Consider the following 20,416-nt stretch of genomic DNA (forward strand, 5'->3'; position numbering starts at 1 on the left):
TTAACTTAACAAGTGCAGTGATTCACTTAACAACAGTGGTAAGAAAGGTTGTAAAATGGGGTAAAATTCACTTAACAACTGCCTTGCTTAGCAACAGAAATTGGGGCATGGTGGTCATAAGTTGAAGACTACCTGTATAAGTTTTTTTATAGGTTATAACCACATAACCAGCACCTTAGAATTACATCCAGAATCGGGCATGTAAGTGATGCTCTGCTGCTGGATTTTGGACCAGCTGAAACTTCCAAGTGGTTTTCAAAGGTGCTTTTGCAATAGACAAGATGTGAGTGACTACAGCAGGGGTAGGCAACCTTGGCTCTTTTATGACTCGTGGACTTCAACTCCCAGAATTCCTGAGCCAGCATGGCTCAGCTTGGAAACCTCTCCCTTTCCTCTCAGCACGGCTGGCTCAGGAATTCTGGGAGTTGAAGTCCACGAGTCATAAAAGAGCCAAGGTTGCCTACCCCTGGACTACGGCATGAGTGATCAAGCTTGAAGGGCCTCCTAAACCAGGAAAGAGTGCAACTGTTGCACCAGGTGAAGCTGCCTAAAGGCCTTCCTGTTGCTACCTTTTCATCAGACAGGAGCTATGAGTCCAACAACACCCTCGGATTGGGCACCACCCAAGTAAGGCGATGCAACTTCACCCGAGATCACTAGGAATCTTGCTAGATAGATCCAGGCAGCCCTAACAACTAAACTGCTAAATTGAACTGAACGTATTCCAATCCATCCCAGTCCCGGCCTGCATAGCCAGCAGTCCCTAGGGCTGGACTTTGACAGCCTCACTCTGCCAATCTCGGATTGAAAGATATAACTGAGTAAAGGAAGAAATCACTGGAAAATAGTGCTTCCAATTCTCAATCCCTGGAGCTGATTCAGAAGGAAAATCACTTTAAATCACCGCGGCAATTTAAAATTTTGCTTTCACTTGAAATAACCTCCAAACCAAGTAAAGGTTAGCACATTGTTTAAAGTTCAGGTACAACAATATAATATACTTAATCAAAACTGAAGGTGGAGGTTTGCAATCTACTCCTAGCAGATGTGCAAAAGGAAACAGGGTGCATGTGAAGGCCAGCAGGAAGCTGGCTCACTTATCACAATAAATCATAGTATGTTCTGATCCAGAGTTAAGATGCTTTGTAATCCCAGATCATTAAGATAACAAGAATGATTATAAAACAGACATTTTATTCAGAAATACTTGCAGTTATAGTTGTTGCTTCTGGATAATATACATCTGTTTATCCTTATAGGTAAGAAATTAATACTTCCTCCACACCAACTTCTAACGTGGAATGAGACCATCTGAGTCCTCCGGTGGTCCCATGCTTATCTCAGACAAAGGCATTCCAAACTGGCACATGGCCAGGATATCCTGTGATGAACTTTAGTGGCTCCTCCTACATACTTGTTAACATGGGATAGCTGACTAGCTAAAACTACATTACCCATAAGCCATCTCTTAAGGAGACCGCGCTTAACCCAATAAATGCCAAACATTCTAACATACAGATCTACATGCTCTAGTCAGGGTTACATGATCCAGAACACAGTATATTATGACAAACCCAATCTCTGCTGTCACTTTTTTGCAGCCTCTTAGTTTTGCAGGCAACGCTCACGATTATGAATTGTAACAGAAATCATCAAGAAGAATTGATAGAAGCTGACCAGTACGTTTTGTGTGTGTTTGTGTGTGTGTATACATACATACAGTATATATAATTAAAATAAAAGTGCTTGCTATGAGATTGGAACATTTTTTCAGTTATCCTACCTTTTACGATTCATCTTGCCTGAAATAATCAGCTTATTCCCAATCTCTCACTAGTGCGCTGTCACTGGAGGAGATCACACATACACACTAAGCCAAGGCCAAACAATCTCCTACTATACTATTTTCTATTTTCTCCAATCTAGATCACAATTCTTCAGTCTTCAAAACCATGATATATATTTCTATAATACCTTACCAGAAGCAAGTGTCACAGAGTACAGATAAGTAGATTGGACTTACAGAAATTATTTTCTGCTACCACAATTCTGAATTCACCGATTACAACAAATGCAAAATAATGTGGTGCTGATAAAGGATTCAGTGGAGTCCATTATAAAGTTTGCATATGCACAAACTCAATGTAAATATACACATCAGTGTTTTATAACTACATAAATCCACAACAAAAATTAGAAATGGCTAACATGACACTAGAAAGTGTCATGCTACAGACAGTGAATATAAAGCCTACAAGACAAGCAAACAGCAGGAGTCAATCATGGCAATTTTTTTAATGTTTGCATTGATATCTCATGTGAAATTAGTTAAAACCAACAGCCCATAGCCAGAAACTACCTTATATAATTATAACTATCTTTGCTTCTCCCAAATGTTTGCATGTAATTTTAAATGTATATTTTCCTTATCTCTAACAGTAAGCATGATACATATTATCAATTATATACAGGTAGTCCTTGACTTACAACAGTTTAGTGACCATTCAAAGTTACAAGAGCAATGAAAAAAGTGACTTAAGACCATTTTTTCACATTTATGACCATTGCAACATCCTCACGGGCATGTGATCAAAAATCAGATACTTGGCAACTGACTCATATTTATGATGGTTGAAGTATCCCGGGGTCATGTGATCACCTTTTCCAAACTTCTGACAAGCAAAGTCAATGGGGAAGCCGGATTCACTTAACAACTCTATTACTAAACAACTGCAGTGATTCACTTAACAACTGTGGCAAGAAAGGTTGTAAAATGGGGCAAAACTCACTTAACAACTGTCCTCACTGAGCAACAGAAATTTGGGCTCAATTGTGATCATATGTCAAGGACTTACCTGTACCTGCAATCCCATTTCTGTACTGGACATAAGCTCATATGTGCAGTACTGCAGATATACACTTATTTTCTTACCAGCTGCGGTAATGACTCCTTGTACTTATTGTTTAACTGGTTCACAAAACTACTGACTAGCCAGTAGCAATCAACATTATCTTCCACCATTTCATCCATTGCTTTAGCAATAGCAAGGAATATCTCATCTTCAGATTGCTAGAAAACAAAGGGGGCATGGCAGAGAATCAGAGAAAGACCGCATGTGCATCATACATTCAGTTAAAAATTTGTAATCAAGTTCCCACTAATAGCAACATGTTTGATACAAATGTGCACTAAATCAGCAAAGCTACAGGACTTCTGAGAAGAAATGGTGAACTGAAAATGATTTTGCTAAAAGTGGAGCTGATGTCCTCAGTAGAAGAGCTGGCAAGTAGACCAGCTCTTCATAATTACTCTCCGAACATGGAGAGGGGCTTGAGATCGCCCACAAATGCTCCAGACAGGTATGGAGCGAGGATGTGATAGCAGTGGATTTGGAGTTGCTGGGAAATGAGGACATAGCCATCTTTTGCTGACCTAGGGCTGAGAGACAGTGACTGGCCTAAGGTCACCCAGTTGACTTTGTGGCTAAAGTGGGACTAGAATTTACAGTCTCCTGGTTTCTAGCCCGATTCCTTAACCACTACACCAAACTGGTTCTCTAAACATTGGACGTTTTGAAAAGTATTTTTGAACAATGGACCCAGAAGATAATTTTAAGACTGTCTGCCTCTGTAGAGAGACTGTTTAAAAGACATTATGGAAGAGGAACAAGTTTTACTTGGGCCCTGAAGATTGGTTACTATAAGTCAAAAATGAAAGTATGATTGATAGGTGTTTTCAGGTGGTCCTCATTTACCTTCAACAACCATTTGAACTTACGACTATTCTGGAAGAGTGACACTTACAACTGGTCTTTGAAGTTCTGGCTATTGCTGTTCTGTCCCAGCCTACGTGAGTCCTTGTTATGCTCACAAGGAGAAACCCCTCTTCCAAGAACCGCAAGAAAAAAACCAACCTCTTTTATTCTCACAGACCTGAGTCAATGTCCAAGGCAAACACAGTCCACAGAAACTCGATCCTCAACACACCTCCCACACCTTCCCTTTTATAATTCAGCCAAGGCGTGGCTTCCTAATGCCTTCTCCTTTGCCTTTGAAGCAGCCCCATTGCATTCCTCTGTCCTACTCGCTTCTCTTGCCTGCGCTTTCGTGCATCCTGGATTTGTCCCAACTGTTCTTCATCACTGTCCAACTCAGGCTCCCAGCACAGCTGTGTCTCAGCCTGAGTGCGAATAGAGGGGCCAGGCTCCTCGTACAACTGTAAGTCTTGGAGCTCCTCAAAGCCTTCCTGACTCTAATGTCATTCCAGGCCCCTCCTCCTCATCTGATTCCTCAGACTTAGCTGCCGGATCCACTGACTGGCAAGGAATCACAATTGCAGTGGCCCTGTATTTATGTTAGTGACTGGATCACAATTACGTCATTGCAGTGTCCGATGGTCATGTAATTGCCATTTTTAACCTCCACTGCCAACTTCCAATAAGCAAAGTCAATAGTGTGAATGGCAACCATGTGACATTGCAGTGAACAACGCGGTGAGATTCCCTTAACAATAGCAACCAGAAATGCAGGAATCTCGGTACGGTTGCATGATGTTGTACTTTATGACTTTATCACTTAGTGAAGAAATTCCAGTCCCTATTGGCAACCTCAACAGAAGACTACCTGTTCTCAGCCCATTACATGCACTTTGTAAGAAAATACCAATCTGAGGGTAAGACAGACTATAGCCAGGCAGTTTCAAACATAAGGGCCAACAAAGGGGTTATGCAAGGGTATATTTCTTTTTAATTATATCAATGCAATGGGAGATGCCCTAAGCTAGGAGTGGAGAACAATGGCCCCTTTATGACTTGGGGACTTCAGCTCCCAGAATTTCTGAGCTAGCTTAGGAATTCTGGGAGTTGAAGTCCCCAAGTCATAAAGAGGCCATAGTTCTCTACCTCTGCCCTAAGCAAAAGTTTCATGCCCTCACACTGGCTAACAAACCTGAATCTATATTGCTATATACAAATGATGCTGTCACATTATTGCAAATACCAACATGTTTTGAACAGCCATAGCAGCACTCAAGTCTCAGACAGGGAAAAAAAACTGAGTTTGTGTATAAAAATCTTATCAAAAGGAAAATTAACCTTCACTAACCAAAGGAAAAGATGGGTTTTGAGGTAGCTTTCCTGATTCCAACTGATATATCCGGAGGAATATTTCAACCTGTGGAGTAGAATCTGTGATAAAGCGAATTACTTGAAGAGCACGGTATACATCCCTATACTGTTCCTTTCTGTATTTCATCACAAATGCATGAGAGTCATGGTGAGGTGGGAGAATTCCTTTAAAGAAAAAGAGAAAACGAGAGGTTTAGATTAAGTCTACTTGCTCTGAGGGTGAAACATTCATCTTCGTACCAATTATTCTCAGATCAAATAAAAAAAGATCTAGCATCTAGCATTTGTTCATAAGAAATGCTTTGGCCTATTATTGCAAACACTAGTTTGCTATCCATAAATTACTAAAATTCTCATTGTGCTTATAAGTTTGTTTCTATCCTCAAGTTAGCCCAAACTATGCATTATATTGCAACAATTTTTGAATCAAGGTACCTAACATACGTTAAAAATCCAAGACTCGTTATTCCTGTGGAATTGAAATTTCCACAATGTTTATACCAGTTTTATTTGCAAAATTGCAGCCACTGCAGCATCCCCGTGATCACAACTGTGAACACGTGACCAGCCAAATCAGTAGGGAAACTGGCAGGTAGTCAGAAGTCACTTCTGCTCCCACTGTTTTTTTCCCCCCACCCATTATCTTTTTAGGTAAGTAAATATTGACTTACTACTGAAGTTCATTTGCCACTACAATTATTATTCCACTTATACTCTTTTTAGACAATTACAGGACTGTGCACCATTAGGATAAAAAAATACGGTCAGCCTAAAATTTCATATTCATTCTGGTCACATCAGAGTACACTACCCTTCTCTCGAAAGATGACCCAAATGGTCACAGCACTGCCTAAATGTTCTTGAATGTCTCCACTAACAAGCTACAAGGACAGTTTTCTTGCTGAAGACAGTGTACAGGAGGAATGAGCTGAAAAGTAAGACTCATTCATGTACTTGTTTTTAAATTAACTGGAGTACTCCCTATAAATATATGTACATATATGCAAAGGGACTTAGGTATGACTGATTTAGGATTAATTACAGAATAAAGCTTTTATACAAAATATTCCAAGCACCGTCCAAGTCTCCCTAATTATTAACAAAGTTACTGAATATTTTAACCATGTATTTGTTTTTAGGAAACAAACCAGTGAGTCTACATAGGGCAGTCTTCCCCACCTCAGATACAGATGTAGTTGAGAATCTGAAATTTACAGTTCCAACACATCTGAAAGAAGCCAGGACTGGGAAATTGATTAAAAACCACAATTGCTTATTTTGACTGAGAGTAGCTTTCTGAAAATTTCAAAAAGCAATTTTTTCCTAGATCCACCTTAAAAAATCTAGAATAGAGCAATGTTAGAATACTTTCAGGAAAAAAAAATAAGCAGGATTCCTTCCTAAATACCCTAGGTTAACCAAAGCTACTCAGAGACATAATGCAAACTATTGGAAATTTCACTTTATATGTGTTAAAGTAAAATATTGCTTAGCACCACTACTTAATATATTTTAACGGATATACCTGCTAGCTAAGGCATCTATTGCAAGGTTTTATCGGGGAGCACAACTGCAAGCAGATCAGCAAGGCCATCCTTGTTATTTATAAGCAAGCATTTGGTCTTTATCAATCTCCATACCTAGAAGCACCTTCCATACCAACATCCGATACATCGATGGGAGAGGAAACCTTTGACTAAATGTGCAAAGCTTCTCAATATCTGTAAATAAAGATATAAAAACTGTGTTTCACAATGTTATGAAGCAGCTCTAATCAATACTGACGCCGGAACCCTGGCACTAGAACAAAAGGCTCTCCAGAAAACATATTCCCCCTCTGCTGACGCTACCTATCACCTGTTTACAATGCAGTCCTTTCGGCAATCCCAAGATGGTTCCACACTTGTTTGCATTCTGATTCAGGTGACTCTGAGGGCACAGTTTGGTCCCTAGGTAGTTTCAATAGCCCTCAGAATGTTAACTGCCTGGTTGCAGAAAGTATGAATCCCTCCCATTTCCTCCCCGCCCCTCCAGTTAGTTAGAACTGAAGCTTCTTGGATGAGAAGCGAAAAAGAAAAATCAGAAAGTCCAGGTGCCTTTAAAATAAAAGCACCTTTGGGACCAGAAGACAGAACAAGAAACAATGGATAGAAACTAATCAAGGAGAGAACCAACCTAGAACTAAGGGGAAAACTATTAACCAGTGGAACAGCTTGCCTTCAGAAGTTGTGGGTGAGCCATCACTGGAGGTTTATAAGAAGAGATTGGACAGCCATTTGTCCAGAATGGTATGGGTCTCCTGCTTGGGCAGGGAGATGGACTAGAACAGTGGTTCTCAACCTTTTTAATGCCGTGACCCCAACTGGTCGTAAGTCGAGGACTAAACCGGTCGTAAGTCAAGGACTATACCGGTCGTAAGTCAAGGACTACCCAACCGGTCGTAAGTCGAGGACTTTCCCTGCCCGGGAGGGCCACGCATGCGTGGTTCCGCCCCGTGCGCCGGCCGCAAGGCGTAGCTGGCAAGTGGCAGAGACGGAGCAGGCCGACCACCAGCTGGCTCAGCCCAAGGGAGGTAAGGCACCCGCTGGAAAAGGGGAAAAAAATGGCGGACAAAAAAAAATGGCGGACAAAAAAAAATGGCGGACAGCCTTGCTTGGCGACCCCCATGAAATGGTTGATCGACCCCAAATGGGGTCCCGACCCACAGGTTGAGAACCACTGGACTAGAAGACCTCCAAGGTGCCTTCCAACTCTTGTTATTCTGACACAGGCACATCATTCTGGACCAGCTGGCTGGCCCCATGTAATTACATTACAGTAGTTCAATCAAGACTTATCCTCATCTACTATTCTTAATTCCAGCAGAAGACTGACTTAAAAGGATTTGCCTCTATAAAATACTTAAGATGGAATATTTTCAAAGGTTGAAAATGGAGAGAAAAAAATATTTCTCATTTCTATCTTGTTGTAATATTATTTTAGGCTTTGGGAAAAATGGACATTCAGTTGTTAGAGAAATTCAGAATCCACAGAGTAATTGAAAGCCATAAAAGGTAATTCTGCCAAAAATTAAAACACATCCTTAGCAACTGTAAACATTATACTACATAGTATATTGCACATACCCAACCGATCATCTTTCAAAAGAATTTCTAATGATTTTTTTTCTTCAACACCACGAAATCCCACTTTTTCATAGTACACGGATCGGAAATTTCTCTGAGGATCTTCAGCCATGTCTCATTCTAAAATAAAGACAAATTAAAGTATGTTACCAAATAAGTGTTTTACTATCAGTATATCCAGCAAGAAAATGTTGTAGTACAAAACTCTCCTGTTTGGTGTTATATCCAGTCACATTCCTTTCCAAATAATTAATTTCACATCCCCTTTTACCTCACTTTCCCAAGGCTTTTCTCTGTCCAACCTTCATCTCATTGGAGAATTCAGTTCTGCTTCTAGTGTTAGTTTGCAATGCTTTAAAGACCTTGAAGTTTACCCACCTAAGAATATCCATAGTCCTTTATGTGCAGGGTGAATGCAGTTTTGACTATGCATGAACTGAAACACAGGGCAGTGTTCAGGATTTCTATATAAAAATAAGACAAAAGTCTAATGTAATTGTAATTCTGAACAACGATGGGAAACAGGGATAAGCAGCAAAATTAAGGCCAGGTCTTCTCTCCTTTCCACTTTGCTTTTTTCCTGCACAGTAGGTTTCAATTTCTGTACACGTCAATGTTGATAAGTCGTCAGATACATTGGGGAGGGGGGGTAGGTGATACAGTTTTGGCTGCACAGACAATGGAATTCACACTTTAATAAAGCAAAAATAAGCATAGACAGTATACTGTATGTTGTAGTTGTCACTAAAGGCACATAATAGCTCTGGACACTTTCAAATTTCAGAAAAAATATTTAAAGATAACTTCATTTTTACTTTTTTGCAATAAATAATGGAATGCATGAAGAAAGTGCATTTCACAGGTTTAAACCTTACCTCAGTGGCAGGCAGGTAAACTAAACCGAAACAATACTTGAGGTTTACTGCTACACATTATTAGGCTGGTGTTTTAAGGGGAATACTGATAGTTACAGCGTATTTTGCTTCTAAAAACTGAGGTTTTTTAATAGAACCTGGAATTAAAAAAATAAAAAAAAACAATCCTGCACAATCTAGTTTCACCACAAATTATGCCTTTAAAAGATTCCTGCAGATCAAACTAAGTTTCCAGAAAGCTAATCGGTTATGGAAAAAAGATTTGTAGTACAATATTTTAAAACACTCTCAAATATTTATTATGTGGATTAGCACTCAATTCATAAAGTGGATTATAGTACATGAAAGACTTCGCCATGATAAATATGTTAATCTTCTAAAGCAACAAAACCAAACCCATCTCCATTGTTTCTGAAGTTAAAGAGTTACCTTTATTTCCATTCCTATGGTATGCCACAGGGAATAAAAAAATGGGAGGCATGACCGATCTATCTTTCCACAGCTCAAAGCAGCATACACATTCTTATCTTCTAATCAGATCCTCAAAATAATCTTGTGAAATAAATTAGGCTGAGTTTTGGGACAAGCAAATAAGCTCTTGGGTTGGAGAGGGACTTGAATCTAGGTACCCCCATTTCGACCCTCAAATACGCAGACCACGGGTGTACCGTTGTGATATCAATGTACCTACTCATAGGAGCTGAAGTCTAACACAACCGGAGGGCACCAGGCTGCAAAGAAGTGGCTTAAGAGTAAGCCGTTTTGAAAGCCACAGGGCAAAGGCGCTAGTCCGCAGGATATCCACAAAGGCGCCGCTCACTCTCAACTGAGAAACTTGAGATAGCTGGTGAAATGGACAAAGGGCAGTTGCAAGATGGCTGGAAAGAAGGGCACCTCGAGAGAAGAGCTTAAGGTGAACTGAAAAAGACGGCGAACCCGGAACCGGGGAAAAAAGAAAAAGAGCAACGAGATGGGCGACTGGAAAATCAGCAAATCTTTTAAGATGATTGAATGCCGAAGAAAGGTTGGCTTGCAAGGCCGTCAAAGCCGCCACGACCGAAGCAAGAGAAGTAGCGGGAGAGACACGGCCGAAGCAGCTTAACAAAACGCCCCGCGTCCCTTCCTTCCTACCCGGCCGAAACAGAGCCGCGCCTCGTGCCTCGCCAAGCCAGTCGGGCAGCTCCCACCCACTGCTGAACCGCGCAGACTCCAAGCCGGCTGAAACGTGCACGGGGAGGGAGCAAACCACGGAGGCAACCGGAAGCCTCCGCGGCCGCCCGGGCGGCGCGAGGAGGCCTCTGCTTCGAGATATCGCGGGTTCTCGCGTGCTCCGGGCTTGTTGCTTTCCCGCTGTGGCGGAAACACATTGGACGTGTGTCAAAGCAACGGGGTGGGGTGGGAGATTGTCTGCTTGTTGGCATTGTTTTATATTCCAAAAGGGGAGGGTGTTATTATATAATTCTTTTAATAATAGTGTATCAAAGTAGAGCCAGTAAGAAGAGACAGCCTATTACCAGAGCAGTGTTTCTCAACCTTGACAATTTTAAGGCATGTGGACTTCAACTCCCAGAATTCCACAGCCAGCATTGCTGGCTGTGGAATTCTGGGAGTTGAAGTCCACATGCCTTAAAATTGTCAAGGTTGAGAAACACTGAGCTAATGGGGCGCAAGGTGCAGGTGTAAAACACCTACCTCTTGAAATGACTCCTCAGCTGCACTCCTTTGACCTAAGGGGGGGGCGGACATTACGGCCTTTTTCCATTTAACATCTGAAATATACTGGGTTAGGTGAAGCTGAATTTAGCTCAATTTAGTTTACTGTTTAGTTTACTCTTCCCAGATTTTTGGGTCTTGACTGACCAAAGAATTATCATTTTCTGAGTCAGATCCGGGCTTGTAGGATGGTTGGCTAACCAGAACCGGTAAAGCAATAGCTTCCTCTTGGCAGTTGCTCTGTTCTTGTTACCTCTCAGTTCTGTTTTTCATTTCTCTGTTTCTAATATTTGTACTTTATTGTTTTCTCTTGAGCCATCTTGAAGTAATTTTAATCAAAGGTGGGTGAAGACACTGTCAACTCCATTTGATTTCTTAGGCAGTGTGGGTCTAGTAATGCAGTTTAGAATAGCAGTTATATTGAAGACTACAAAGACTGCAATGTCAAAATCGTTCGGTAATAAAGTATACGATTGTACAAATGAAGTCACAAAACATGGAGGGGAAAGGACTGCTGGATAAAATCAGTTCTATATTTTACTGTGCTGTACTCCATACATCTGATGAAAAGCCTGTGATCCACAAAACCTTGATGATCATAGATTTGTTAGGAACTTAAGGAGCCCCCAAATGTTACTGTTTTCCTTTTGAGAAATGTGGATGCATAACATTTTATTAACCAGTAATTAGCTATTCGGTAGATAACAATTTTACTCTGAAGAAAAACATTTTTGTATAGAGAAGGGCATACTATTTTGCTCTTGACAATAGCTGCTGTTTAGTGTGTGTAGGGGCGGAATTACTATGATGCATATGTGATTTTCTCTTTTTATTGCTGCAATTTACTGCAGAAGCAGGAGATGGCAGCCTTAAACTAGCTTTTCTTAAGAGCACATGTTAGAAGTCCTGTCAATAGGCGGCATAGTTGTTCTCTGCATTTTATATCCTATTTAGGAAAACAAATTTTATTAGTGTCACAAGATCCATGGGCCAGGATTTTAGCAAAGCCTATTGAGGCACACCTAAGAGCTTGGACATGTTTATAGGGTTGTAAAACGTGGGTAGGGTAGAAGAGGGAAGGTGTGTTCATTTTGTAACCAATTTGAGAGAAATACAGTGTAGATAGTCCTCGGCTTAACTACCATAATTGAGCCCAACATTTCTGTTGCTAAGCAAGACAGTTGTTAAGTGAATTTTGCCCCATTTTATGACTTTCTTTGGCACAGTTGTTAAGTAAATCATTGCAGTTAAGTTATTAACACGGTTGTTAAGTGAATCTGGCTTCCCTATTGACTTTGCTTGTCAGAAGGTCTCAAGAGGTGATCACACATGATCCTGGGAAACAGCAACCATTATAAATATGAACCAGTTGCCAAGTGTCTGAATTTTGATTATGGGGATGCTGCAATGGTCGTTAAATGTGAAAAACGGTCATAGGTCACTTTTTTCAGTGCCATTGTAATGTTGAACAGTCACTAAATGAACTGTTATAAGTCGAGGATTACCAGTAATCAAGAAATGTTAAGTCCACTCTTTGGATACAGAATTTAAGATATAGTGTTTGGACCTTGCTTAGAATGCTGCCCAGTGTAACTTAATTCTCATTGTGTTCTTGACAGAATAAAATGCCCAGATTAGGATTTTCTAAATATCTTAGTCTGAGAATGTGATGGCAAATTAAAGATAACCAATACAGCATTTGACTGATTAAATCTGATTAAATCCAGAGAGACTTAATTCCATGTTGTCAAAGTTACTGTTAATATCTTAGTCCATGTTTGTGTTAACACAAAGATACAGAATGGTTGTGTATTTTATAGGTAGCTGCATACACAAAAGCTTATACTGAAGATAAATTTGTTCAGACATATCTATCTTTAAACATGGGCAGAGATCTGCCTGCAGGAGAATTCAAGAGAAATGACCGTGGCTCTTTTCTAGCATCAAATTCCAATGATGGAAATGGGAAAAATTAGTAGATATGCCACAGTCCTTCAAATGTCAGGGCATATTTTCTAAACCCAAGTGTTGCACCTGCCTGTTCAGCAACTGACATAAATCAGTTCCCTCCTATTAATTGAAGGGTGGGGTTTGGGAAAGCAAGGCATAAGGAAAACAAAACATAAAACTTTCTCTTTTGCTTCTGAAATTGCAGCATTTCCAAGGTGAAGTAAATCATTCTTTTACTGCTTTTATCCTTTCATTCTTGCGGCTATAGTTATCAAACAAAGCTGAACAGTGGGAGGTACAAAACAGGCAGAGGTATTTCTTCATATTTTATATAATAATTATATGGAACTTTCTAACTCAGGATTTGGTTACATAAATACATAAATCAGTTAATCAATGGCTACTAGTTCTACCATGTTTCTGCAGCTTATGTGTATTAATTTGTTTTAAGAAGCAGATGCCCTAGAAGTCTAGCTTGCCATGGCAGGGAATTTTTGGCTTTATCACCAAATCAGAAGCATCCACTAGGACAGTGGTGGTGAACCTATGGCACGGGTGCCAGAGGCGGCACTCGGAGCCCTCTCTGTGGGCACACATGCCATTGCCCCAGCCTTGCCTCCACCCGTGACCCCCTCACCAGCAGCCTCCCTGGAGGAGAGTCGCCCCTGAGCGTGGCCCACGCTGAGCAGCGCAGCCAAGGACACGGCAGCCAGGCAGCGTAGACAACACTCTGCCCTCACACTCCAACACACAGAGTTGATGCTGCGGGGCGTGGGCAGAGGGCATGGCTGCCATGGCGTTGCTGGGCTGCCTGGGCAATCTGTGGCGGGCCCTGGAGGCGGTGAGTGGCCCGGTGGGCAGGCAGGGTGGGGCGGAGCAGGGGTGGGCAGGGGCGGGGCAGGGCAGGGGGTGGAGCAGGGGCAGGGGCCAGTTTTTGGGCACTCGGTCTCTAAAAGGTTCGCCATCACTGCACTAGGAGGATCAAAAAATAAAATCAAGATGTGGCTGTGATTAAAGCTCAGCCCCTTTTTGTATCCCATTGTCTATGATGCATATAAAAAGGGGGGGAGTGATTGCATAAGCCTAATTACTATCTTGAATTATATATCTCTCTACCTTGATGTTTCTGAGATGTTAATAAAAGTCAAAGCTGCTTTCAAGAGGAGAAAAGAAATGACAATCAAATCTTGGTTGCCATTATCTTCCATTAACTGTTCTAGATTTTATTGCAGTCATTTTATATTCACATATTTTAGCAGATATTTCCACTTTGATGAAATCTTTAATTTTGTATTAGAAGCATGTATTAGTAGCTGTCAATTTATGTACAGTTGGAACCAGAATTTATGTCTTAAGTCACTGCAGTTGTAAAGCGAATCATCACGTATCCAGACCCAATTCTATGATCATTTTTACCACGATTACACAAATCGCCATAGACATTAAGCTTCCCCAACTGAATTTTTTTGCCGGAAACCAGCTCACAGTGACACAAATCACAACTACATGACTGGAGAACATTACAAGCATAATATGCGATCATAAATGCGAGCCAGTTGCCAAGTCAAGTTGAAATTCAAGTTGCCGTTAAATCCAAAATTCCCTTGGTTTTTGTAAGTTTTTTGCCGTGTTGCCTATTTTGCAAGTTTATTGCAACGATTAAAGGAAAATAGCATGATAGCTGGGCTATCCAAGTTATCTTTTCTTCGCCAAGTTAGTCTCATTTTGTAAAACATGGCTTAGGAGAATAGATGGCAAAGAAAAGATTTTCTCCTTCATTGGCTGAATATAGGTATTATGAAGGCAGAAGAAAAATTAATTAAACCTTGATTTAACTGATAATTTGAAATCGGGTACGTCTATTAAATCCAAATGTGCATTATTTATAGATTTATATCATTTAATGGACATAAATAGCATAATCCACAGTAAAACTTGAGTTAATGGGCAACTGTCTACTTAACAGACATTAGGAGTCGTATATAAATCAACTAAATACACCAATCTTGATTAACAGTCTGATCTGTTGATAGCAGCTGATACATAAATGCACTTTTTCAAAGTTCTCCCACCCCGTGAGCAATCCTACAAACCACTGCTAAAACATCTTAGTTAAAAATAAAGCGCTCTCCCATTTGCTATACTGATTTTTAAAAGCTTTTTGCATTCTAACAACATTTACTTGCTGCATTACTTAATCAATACTATAACAGCCCAGCTGTAGTTCCAGCACTTGTTTTTATGACATTTTTCCCTAGGGCTCCATTGAAACTTAATGAGCTCTTACTTCAGATATAAAGGCAGGCTTTGAATTAACATAGGCAGACATCAGATACAAACCTCCATTCTGGGATATTGCAGGAAAAAGGAAACCCAAGCTTAGGTTGTCCTTTCTCAATACACTGCATTCATGTGTTCTTGGGAAATGTTCCTGATGATCAGAGAGGCAGCCCTCCAAGGCGCTTCACATCCTGCTGTGCCTTCACAGGACAAGCTGGTGCTTGCACCATTGCAACACACCTCTGTGGCGGCAAGCAGTTAGTGGACAGCGTAATGAGCATGTAGCATACAAGGCACTGGAAGACTACGCCAAGAATGCTATACAGCTAATCCTTGACTTACAGCCACAATTGAGCCCAAAATTTCTGTTGCTGAGCAAGACAGTTGTTAATTTGAGTTCTGTCCCATTTTCTTTCCACAGCTGTTAAGTGAATCACTGCAGTTGTTTAGTAACACGGTTGTCAAGTGGCTTCCCCACTGACTTTGCTTGCCAGAAGGTTGCAGAAGGGGATCACAGGACCCCAGAACACTGCAGTCATCATAAATATGAGTCAGTTGTCAAGTGTCTGAATTTTGATCACGTGACCATGGGGATGCTGCCACGGTCATAAGTGTAAAAATAAGTCACTTTTTTCAGTGCTGCTGTAACTTTGAAGAGTTACTAAATGAACTGTTGTAAGTTGAGGACTGTCCCCTGCACTTAACTGTAGTGAAGTCTTTTAACACTCATCAGTCGGAAGCCAATTTTCTCTCTTAAAGCCTGGACCAAAATATGAGGTATCAATGGAGATCAGGCTAGACCCAAACTCAAATTTGCAAAGGAAAGCTCAGTGTATAAATATTTTTTCAAAACACAGTGAGACCACCCATCTACTTACAATTTGGCCTTGTTTAAGATTAGTCCAAATTAGTCCATTTGCTTTTTATAGCTTTTCCTTGGGAAGGACTCATAGAAGGGATAGACCACCCTTGATTTGCACCCTAGCCCCTGAAATGATTTCTCTCAAGTGCATCCTGGAATAGGATAACTACCAAGGTTTGACAGCAAAAACACTACCTAGTACCATAATGACTTGCCCACTTTGGGCAGGAAACAAGAAAGAAAGAACAGCACTGATTAATAAGCTTAGAATACACACAGGGTACGTGTTGGTGTGTAGTATTTTTACTGTATTATATTACATTGGATTTAGTTTGTGCCAATTATGGCAAAAATATTTGGCTTCTAAGCTTCATCTTTTATGTCATACCAAACCCTAACAGAATTCTGCCGAGTAAAAGCAGATAAAAATTATTTGACAGAAACACTAGAAAGTGGTTTATATTTCAAAATAGTTATTCAAGCTGGCCCCAGGGAAGCAGAACAGAATCAGTTACATTGCTTCTCTTCTTCCCGCTGCGTTCCCTGGAGTCTTATCCTCAAAGGAACAAATACAATGGATAGTAGAAATCTTGGGAGTTTTCATTCAGGTATATCAAATGAAACATCTGTTATGATGGGAGAGTAGTGGGGAAAAAAACCTAGGCTATGGAAGAAGAACACACAACTGAAAGGAATGACTTGCAGCTGGAATACAGTCTCTTTTATGTCTTTATTCAGCATTTCAGTTCTTTTTATTCCAATTATCAAATAGGTATGAACAGCAGGAAGCCTTGTTTAAAGCAGCACATATATGCCAAGGACTGATTATATCTAACTACATTCCCCAAACAATGAAAGACTAACGCATAAACATTGTACAGAAGTTGTATGGATTTTATTGTAGCTGAGAAACATCAAAGGCTGCTTTCTATTAAAAAGCAGCCAGCTTGTCAAAGCTGGGGACATTCTCCACATCTGCTCTTTTCTTTCTATGATAACCCCGCTTTCTTTTTGCTTTCTAACCTATCGAGATATAAAATATAGACTCTGTTTTTGATCACATTTTTCTTGTTTGATAAATAATTTTTTAAAATATTTGCTACACACAAAATGCCCATGCAACTGATTATATATATATATATATATATATATATATATATAATCACGCTCTATATAATATATATGCTTGTAAAACACAATAAATATATATATATATTAAATACAGCAATATATGTACACTTTAATGTTTACAGTTAAAAATAAAGAGCAAGATGTCGTTCTAGAACCAGATCAAGTAAAGAATTAAAATCAATCATGGAAATGCTATTTTAAGAAGATTTATAGGGCTAAGTACCTCTCTGTCTGTCTTTGTCATCCTCAGTGCTCTTTATAGAGAAGGAGAACAGAATGACAGAAAACTAAATCTCCCTAGGATAAAATGAAATAACAAAATATTCCCAGTAGGCTTCGATCTTTTTATTTTTTAAAATTAATATGAAAAACTGTAAACCAGGATTGTCCAGATGGAGACCAACAGTGCAGCAAAAAACGATGAAGAACTTTTAATGGTCTATAGCAGCCATCTGGTGTGCTCCAGCTGTATTAGATCCACAACTGCAAAATTGCAGAGCCAACATTAACTGGGATAATGGGCACGGTAGTTTCAATGTATCTCAAGAACATGACATTGTCTATTATCAAGTAAATGGAGTATCAAATATCAACCAATAACAATGACACTTCTCCAATGCTTCCCGCATTTTGCTCTTTTAAATTTATTTTTCTATCCATCATTTGATACTGTGCGTGTAAATCTTTGAACAGGGATGGAGGGATAGTGATGATAATTTAAAGAAAATGATGCCATTACATTCTAATTTTCTTTTAGTGCAAACATATACAATACCCACCCACCTGATATTTCAATTGTAGTCAAACGTTTTAGATCTAGGAGTGAAGGAAAAGTAAGGGTTAGGATTATATTACCGACCCTTGTAGAGATCCTTTATTAAAAGATGCTCTGTAAGTCCATATATAGACACAAATGAAACATCTTAGCAGACAGCAGAGATCACTCATGATGCTGCTGAAATGTCCCAATAACAGATACTCCTTTAAATAACTCCCCCCCCCCAATATTAAGCTAGATAAGGCAAGCTCAAATACATATGAGTTCCATGACAGAACAGGATTCCTCTGTTTCTACTATTTTTCCTCTGACTTTATACAAAATGGGCTCTATCCAGTTCCTGACATTAATGCAGTTCTCTCAGTTTATACATGCAAAGTGCTAAATCAAGCCCTACCAACCAAGTATAATCCAGTTTTTCATAAATCTTTAGTTCCTGACTTTGGGCAATTTATTAACTTCCAGCGAAGATCACTTGTCAAAAAAATGCAAATTAAATTATAAAGGAAGAGTGAGAAATTTGTGGCTTGTGGCCAGATTCAGTTCCCACAGTGTTGCCAGGAAAATTATTTTCCTCAGTGCAATTTGTCCTTTTAATGCAATACCCTCCTAAAATACATATTTAAACCCTCCCAACCTTTCCCTTCTCCAATACATAGTAAAAAAAGAATCGGTCCCATCCTCACTGGCAATACCATCACTTTATAAATAATGTCCTGTGGGCCTTCAACAACCCCCACCCCAAAATTCGGTGCATTTCCCACCAGAAGTGTATATTGCCATTTTAAGCCAGTGCAACTTTCAGGATTCTTAATAGTAAATATTTATGGGGATGGTGATATGGGGCTTTTTTAAGAGGATTACTGATTAAATTTATTCAGGAGTGTTTGCAAGTGGCACCCCAGAGCTGAGCATAAACAAGGTATATATGGAAGAAAGCACTTTTTTTCTCTTCACAACTTTGTAGAAATCATCAAAAGACAAGATGACTCTTCTCCAGGATGAGACTTGGCACTGCTATTTCTAAAAACAAATTGCCATAAAGAGATGTAAGCAAAATCACACCTATAGTGGTTATCTTAATTTCAAAATCTCTCTTCAGGAAATCAATTAGCCTGGAGGAAACAGTCTATCTGGACCCGCTCCAGTCGGGCTTCAGGCCAGGGTACAGCACGGAAACGGCATTGGTCACACTGGTAAATGATCTCTGGAGGGCCCGGGACAAGGGCTATTCCTCTGTCCTAGTTCTTTTGGACCTCTCAGCAGCTTTTGATACCGTGGACCACGGTATCTTGCTGCGGCGCCTGGTGGAGTTGGGAGTGGGAGGCACCGTTATGCGGTGGTTCTCCTCCTTCCTCACCGACTGTATGCAGTCTGTATTGGCAGGGGGACAGAGGTCGACCCCAAGGCCCCTAACTTGTGGGGTGCCACAAGGGTCGGTCCTCTCTCCCCTATTGTTCAATATTTATGTGAAGCCGCTGGGTGAGATCATTCGTGGCTTTGGGGTGGATTTCCATCAGTACGCTGATGACACTCAGCTGTACATCTCCACCCCAGGCCACCCNTGACGGCCGTGGCCAGGGGAGCGTTTTACCAGGTACGCCTGATTTACCAGTTGCGGCCTTTTCTGGACCGGGACGCCTTGCGCACAGTCACCCATGCTCTTGTCACCTCCCGCCTGGACTACTGCAATGCTCTCTACATGGGGCTCCCCTTGAGGAGCACTCGGAGGCTCCAGTTAGTCCAAAATGCAGCCGCGCGGGCAGTGTTGGGAGGGACTCGTCGCTCCCATGTAACGCCGTTGCTGCGCGAGCTGCACTGGCTGCCGGTGGCTTTCCGGGTACGCTTCAAGGTGTTGATTATCATCTTCAAAGCGCTCCATGGCATCGGACCTGGTTATCTCCGAGACCGCCTTCTGCCGCAGACTACCTCCCATCGGCCGATACGCTCCCACAGAGTGGGTCTCCTCAGGGTGCCGTCAGCCAGACAGTGCCGGCTGGCGACCCCCAGGGGGAGGGCCTTCTCGGTGGGAGCTCCCACCCTATGGAACGAACTACCCCCAGAGATCCGGGTGATCCCGGATCTCTCTTCCTTCCGCCGCGCCCTTAAGACATGGTTATTTAAGTTGGCAGAACTGGCCTAAGGGTTTTTAGCTTGGTTTTATAATAATTTTTAAAAATAACAAAGGCCTAATAATATTTCATTTTAATCAACATTTTAACTTTAGTATTTTCTGTATTTATGTATTTGTTTTAAAAGGCTGTAAGCCGCCCTGAGTCCGCAGGGAGAAGGGCGGGGTAAAAATATAAATAATAATAATAATAATAATAATAATAATAATAATATACTCTACTACTTAGGGGAGGGTGAGAGAGAGAGAGAAAAAATACAGGAGTGCCAATAAGCAAGGAGGGGGAAGATTATCAGATCAAACCTACCATTTGGGACTGTCATGGGCTCAGTTCACCCATTAAAGACAATTCCTGAGTTTTGCTTTTGATTTAGGGCTGTAGGTAGTTATGCATCAAATGGCTTTTTTCAGTCTAGTGAGCTCTGGCAACTTTTGCTACAAGGAA

General features: G+C 40.7%; 1 protein-coding gene across 4 annotated transcripts in view; it reads right to left on the bottom strand.

Annotated features, from left to right (window-relative positions):
* Nucleotides 1-10,386, bottom strand: part of LOC107291508 (TBC1 domain family member 7) — a 12,102-nt gene extending 1,716 nt beyond the window's left edge. The window contains exons 1-6 of one of the 4 annotated variants that reach the window (XM_015820504.1): nucleotides 9,818-10,247; nucleotides 8,630-8,715; nucleotides 8,252-8,371; nucleotides 6,767-6,847; nucleotides 5,104-5,291; nucleotides 2,933-3,070 (exon numbers count right to left, since the gene is read on the bottom strand). In XM_015820504.1, coding sequence (XP_015675990.1) covers nucleotides 2,933-3,070; nucleotides 5,104-5,291; nucleotides 6,767-6,847; nucleotides 8,252-8,363 — 519 coding nt within the window. In that variant the 5' untranslated portion in view covers nucleotides 8,364-8,371; nucleotides 8,630-8,715; nucleotides 9,818-10,247. The other 3 variants (XM_015820507.1, XM_015820505.1, XM_015820506.1) reach the window with 3 other exon arrangements.
* Nucleotides 10,387-20,416: the final 10,030 nt, after the last annotated feature.

This window comes from Protobothrops mucrosquamatus, unplaced genomic scaffold (assembly GCF_001527695.2).
Source record: "Protobothrops mucrosquamatus isolate PMUCROS unplaced genomic scaffold, P.Mucros_1.0 scaffold1135, whole genome shotgun sequence".
Classification (NCBI taxonomy): Eukaryota; Metazoa; Chordata; class Lepidosauria; order Squamata; family Viperidae; genus Protobothrops; species Protobothrops mucrosquamatus.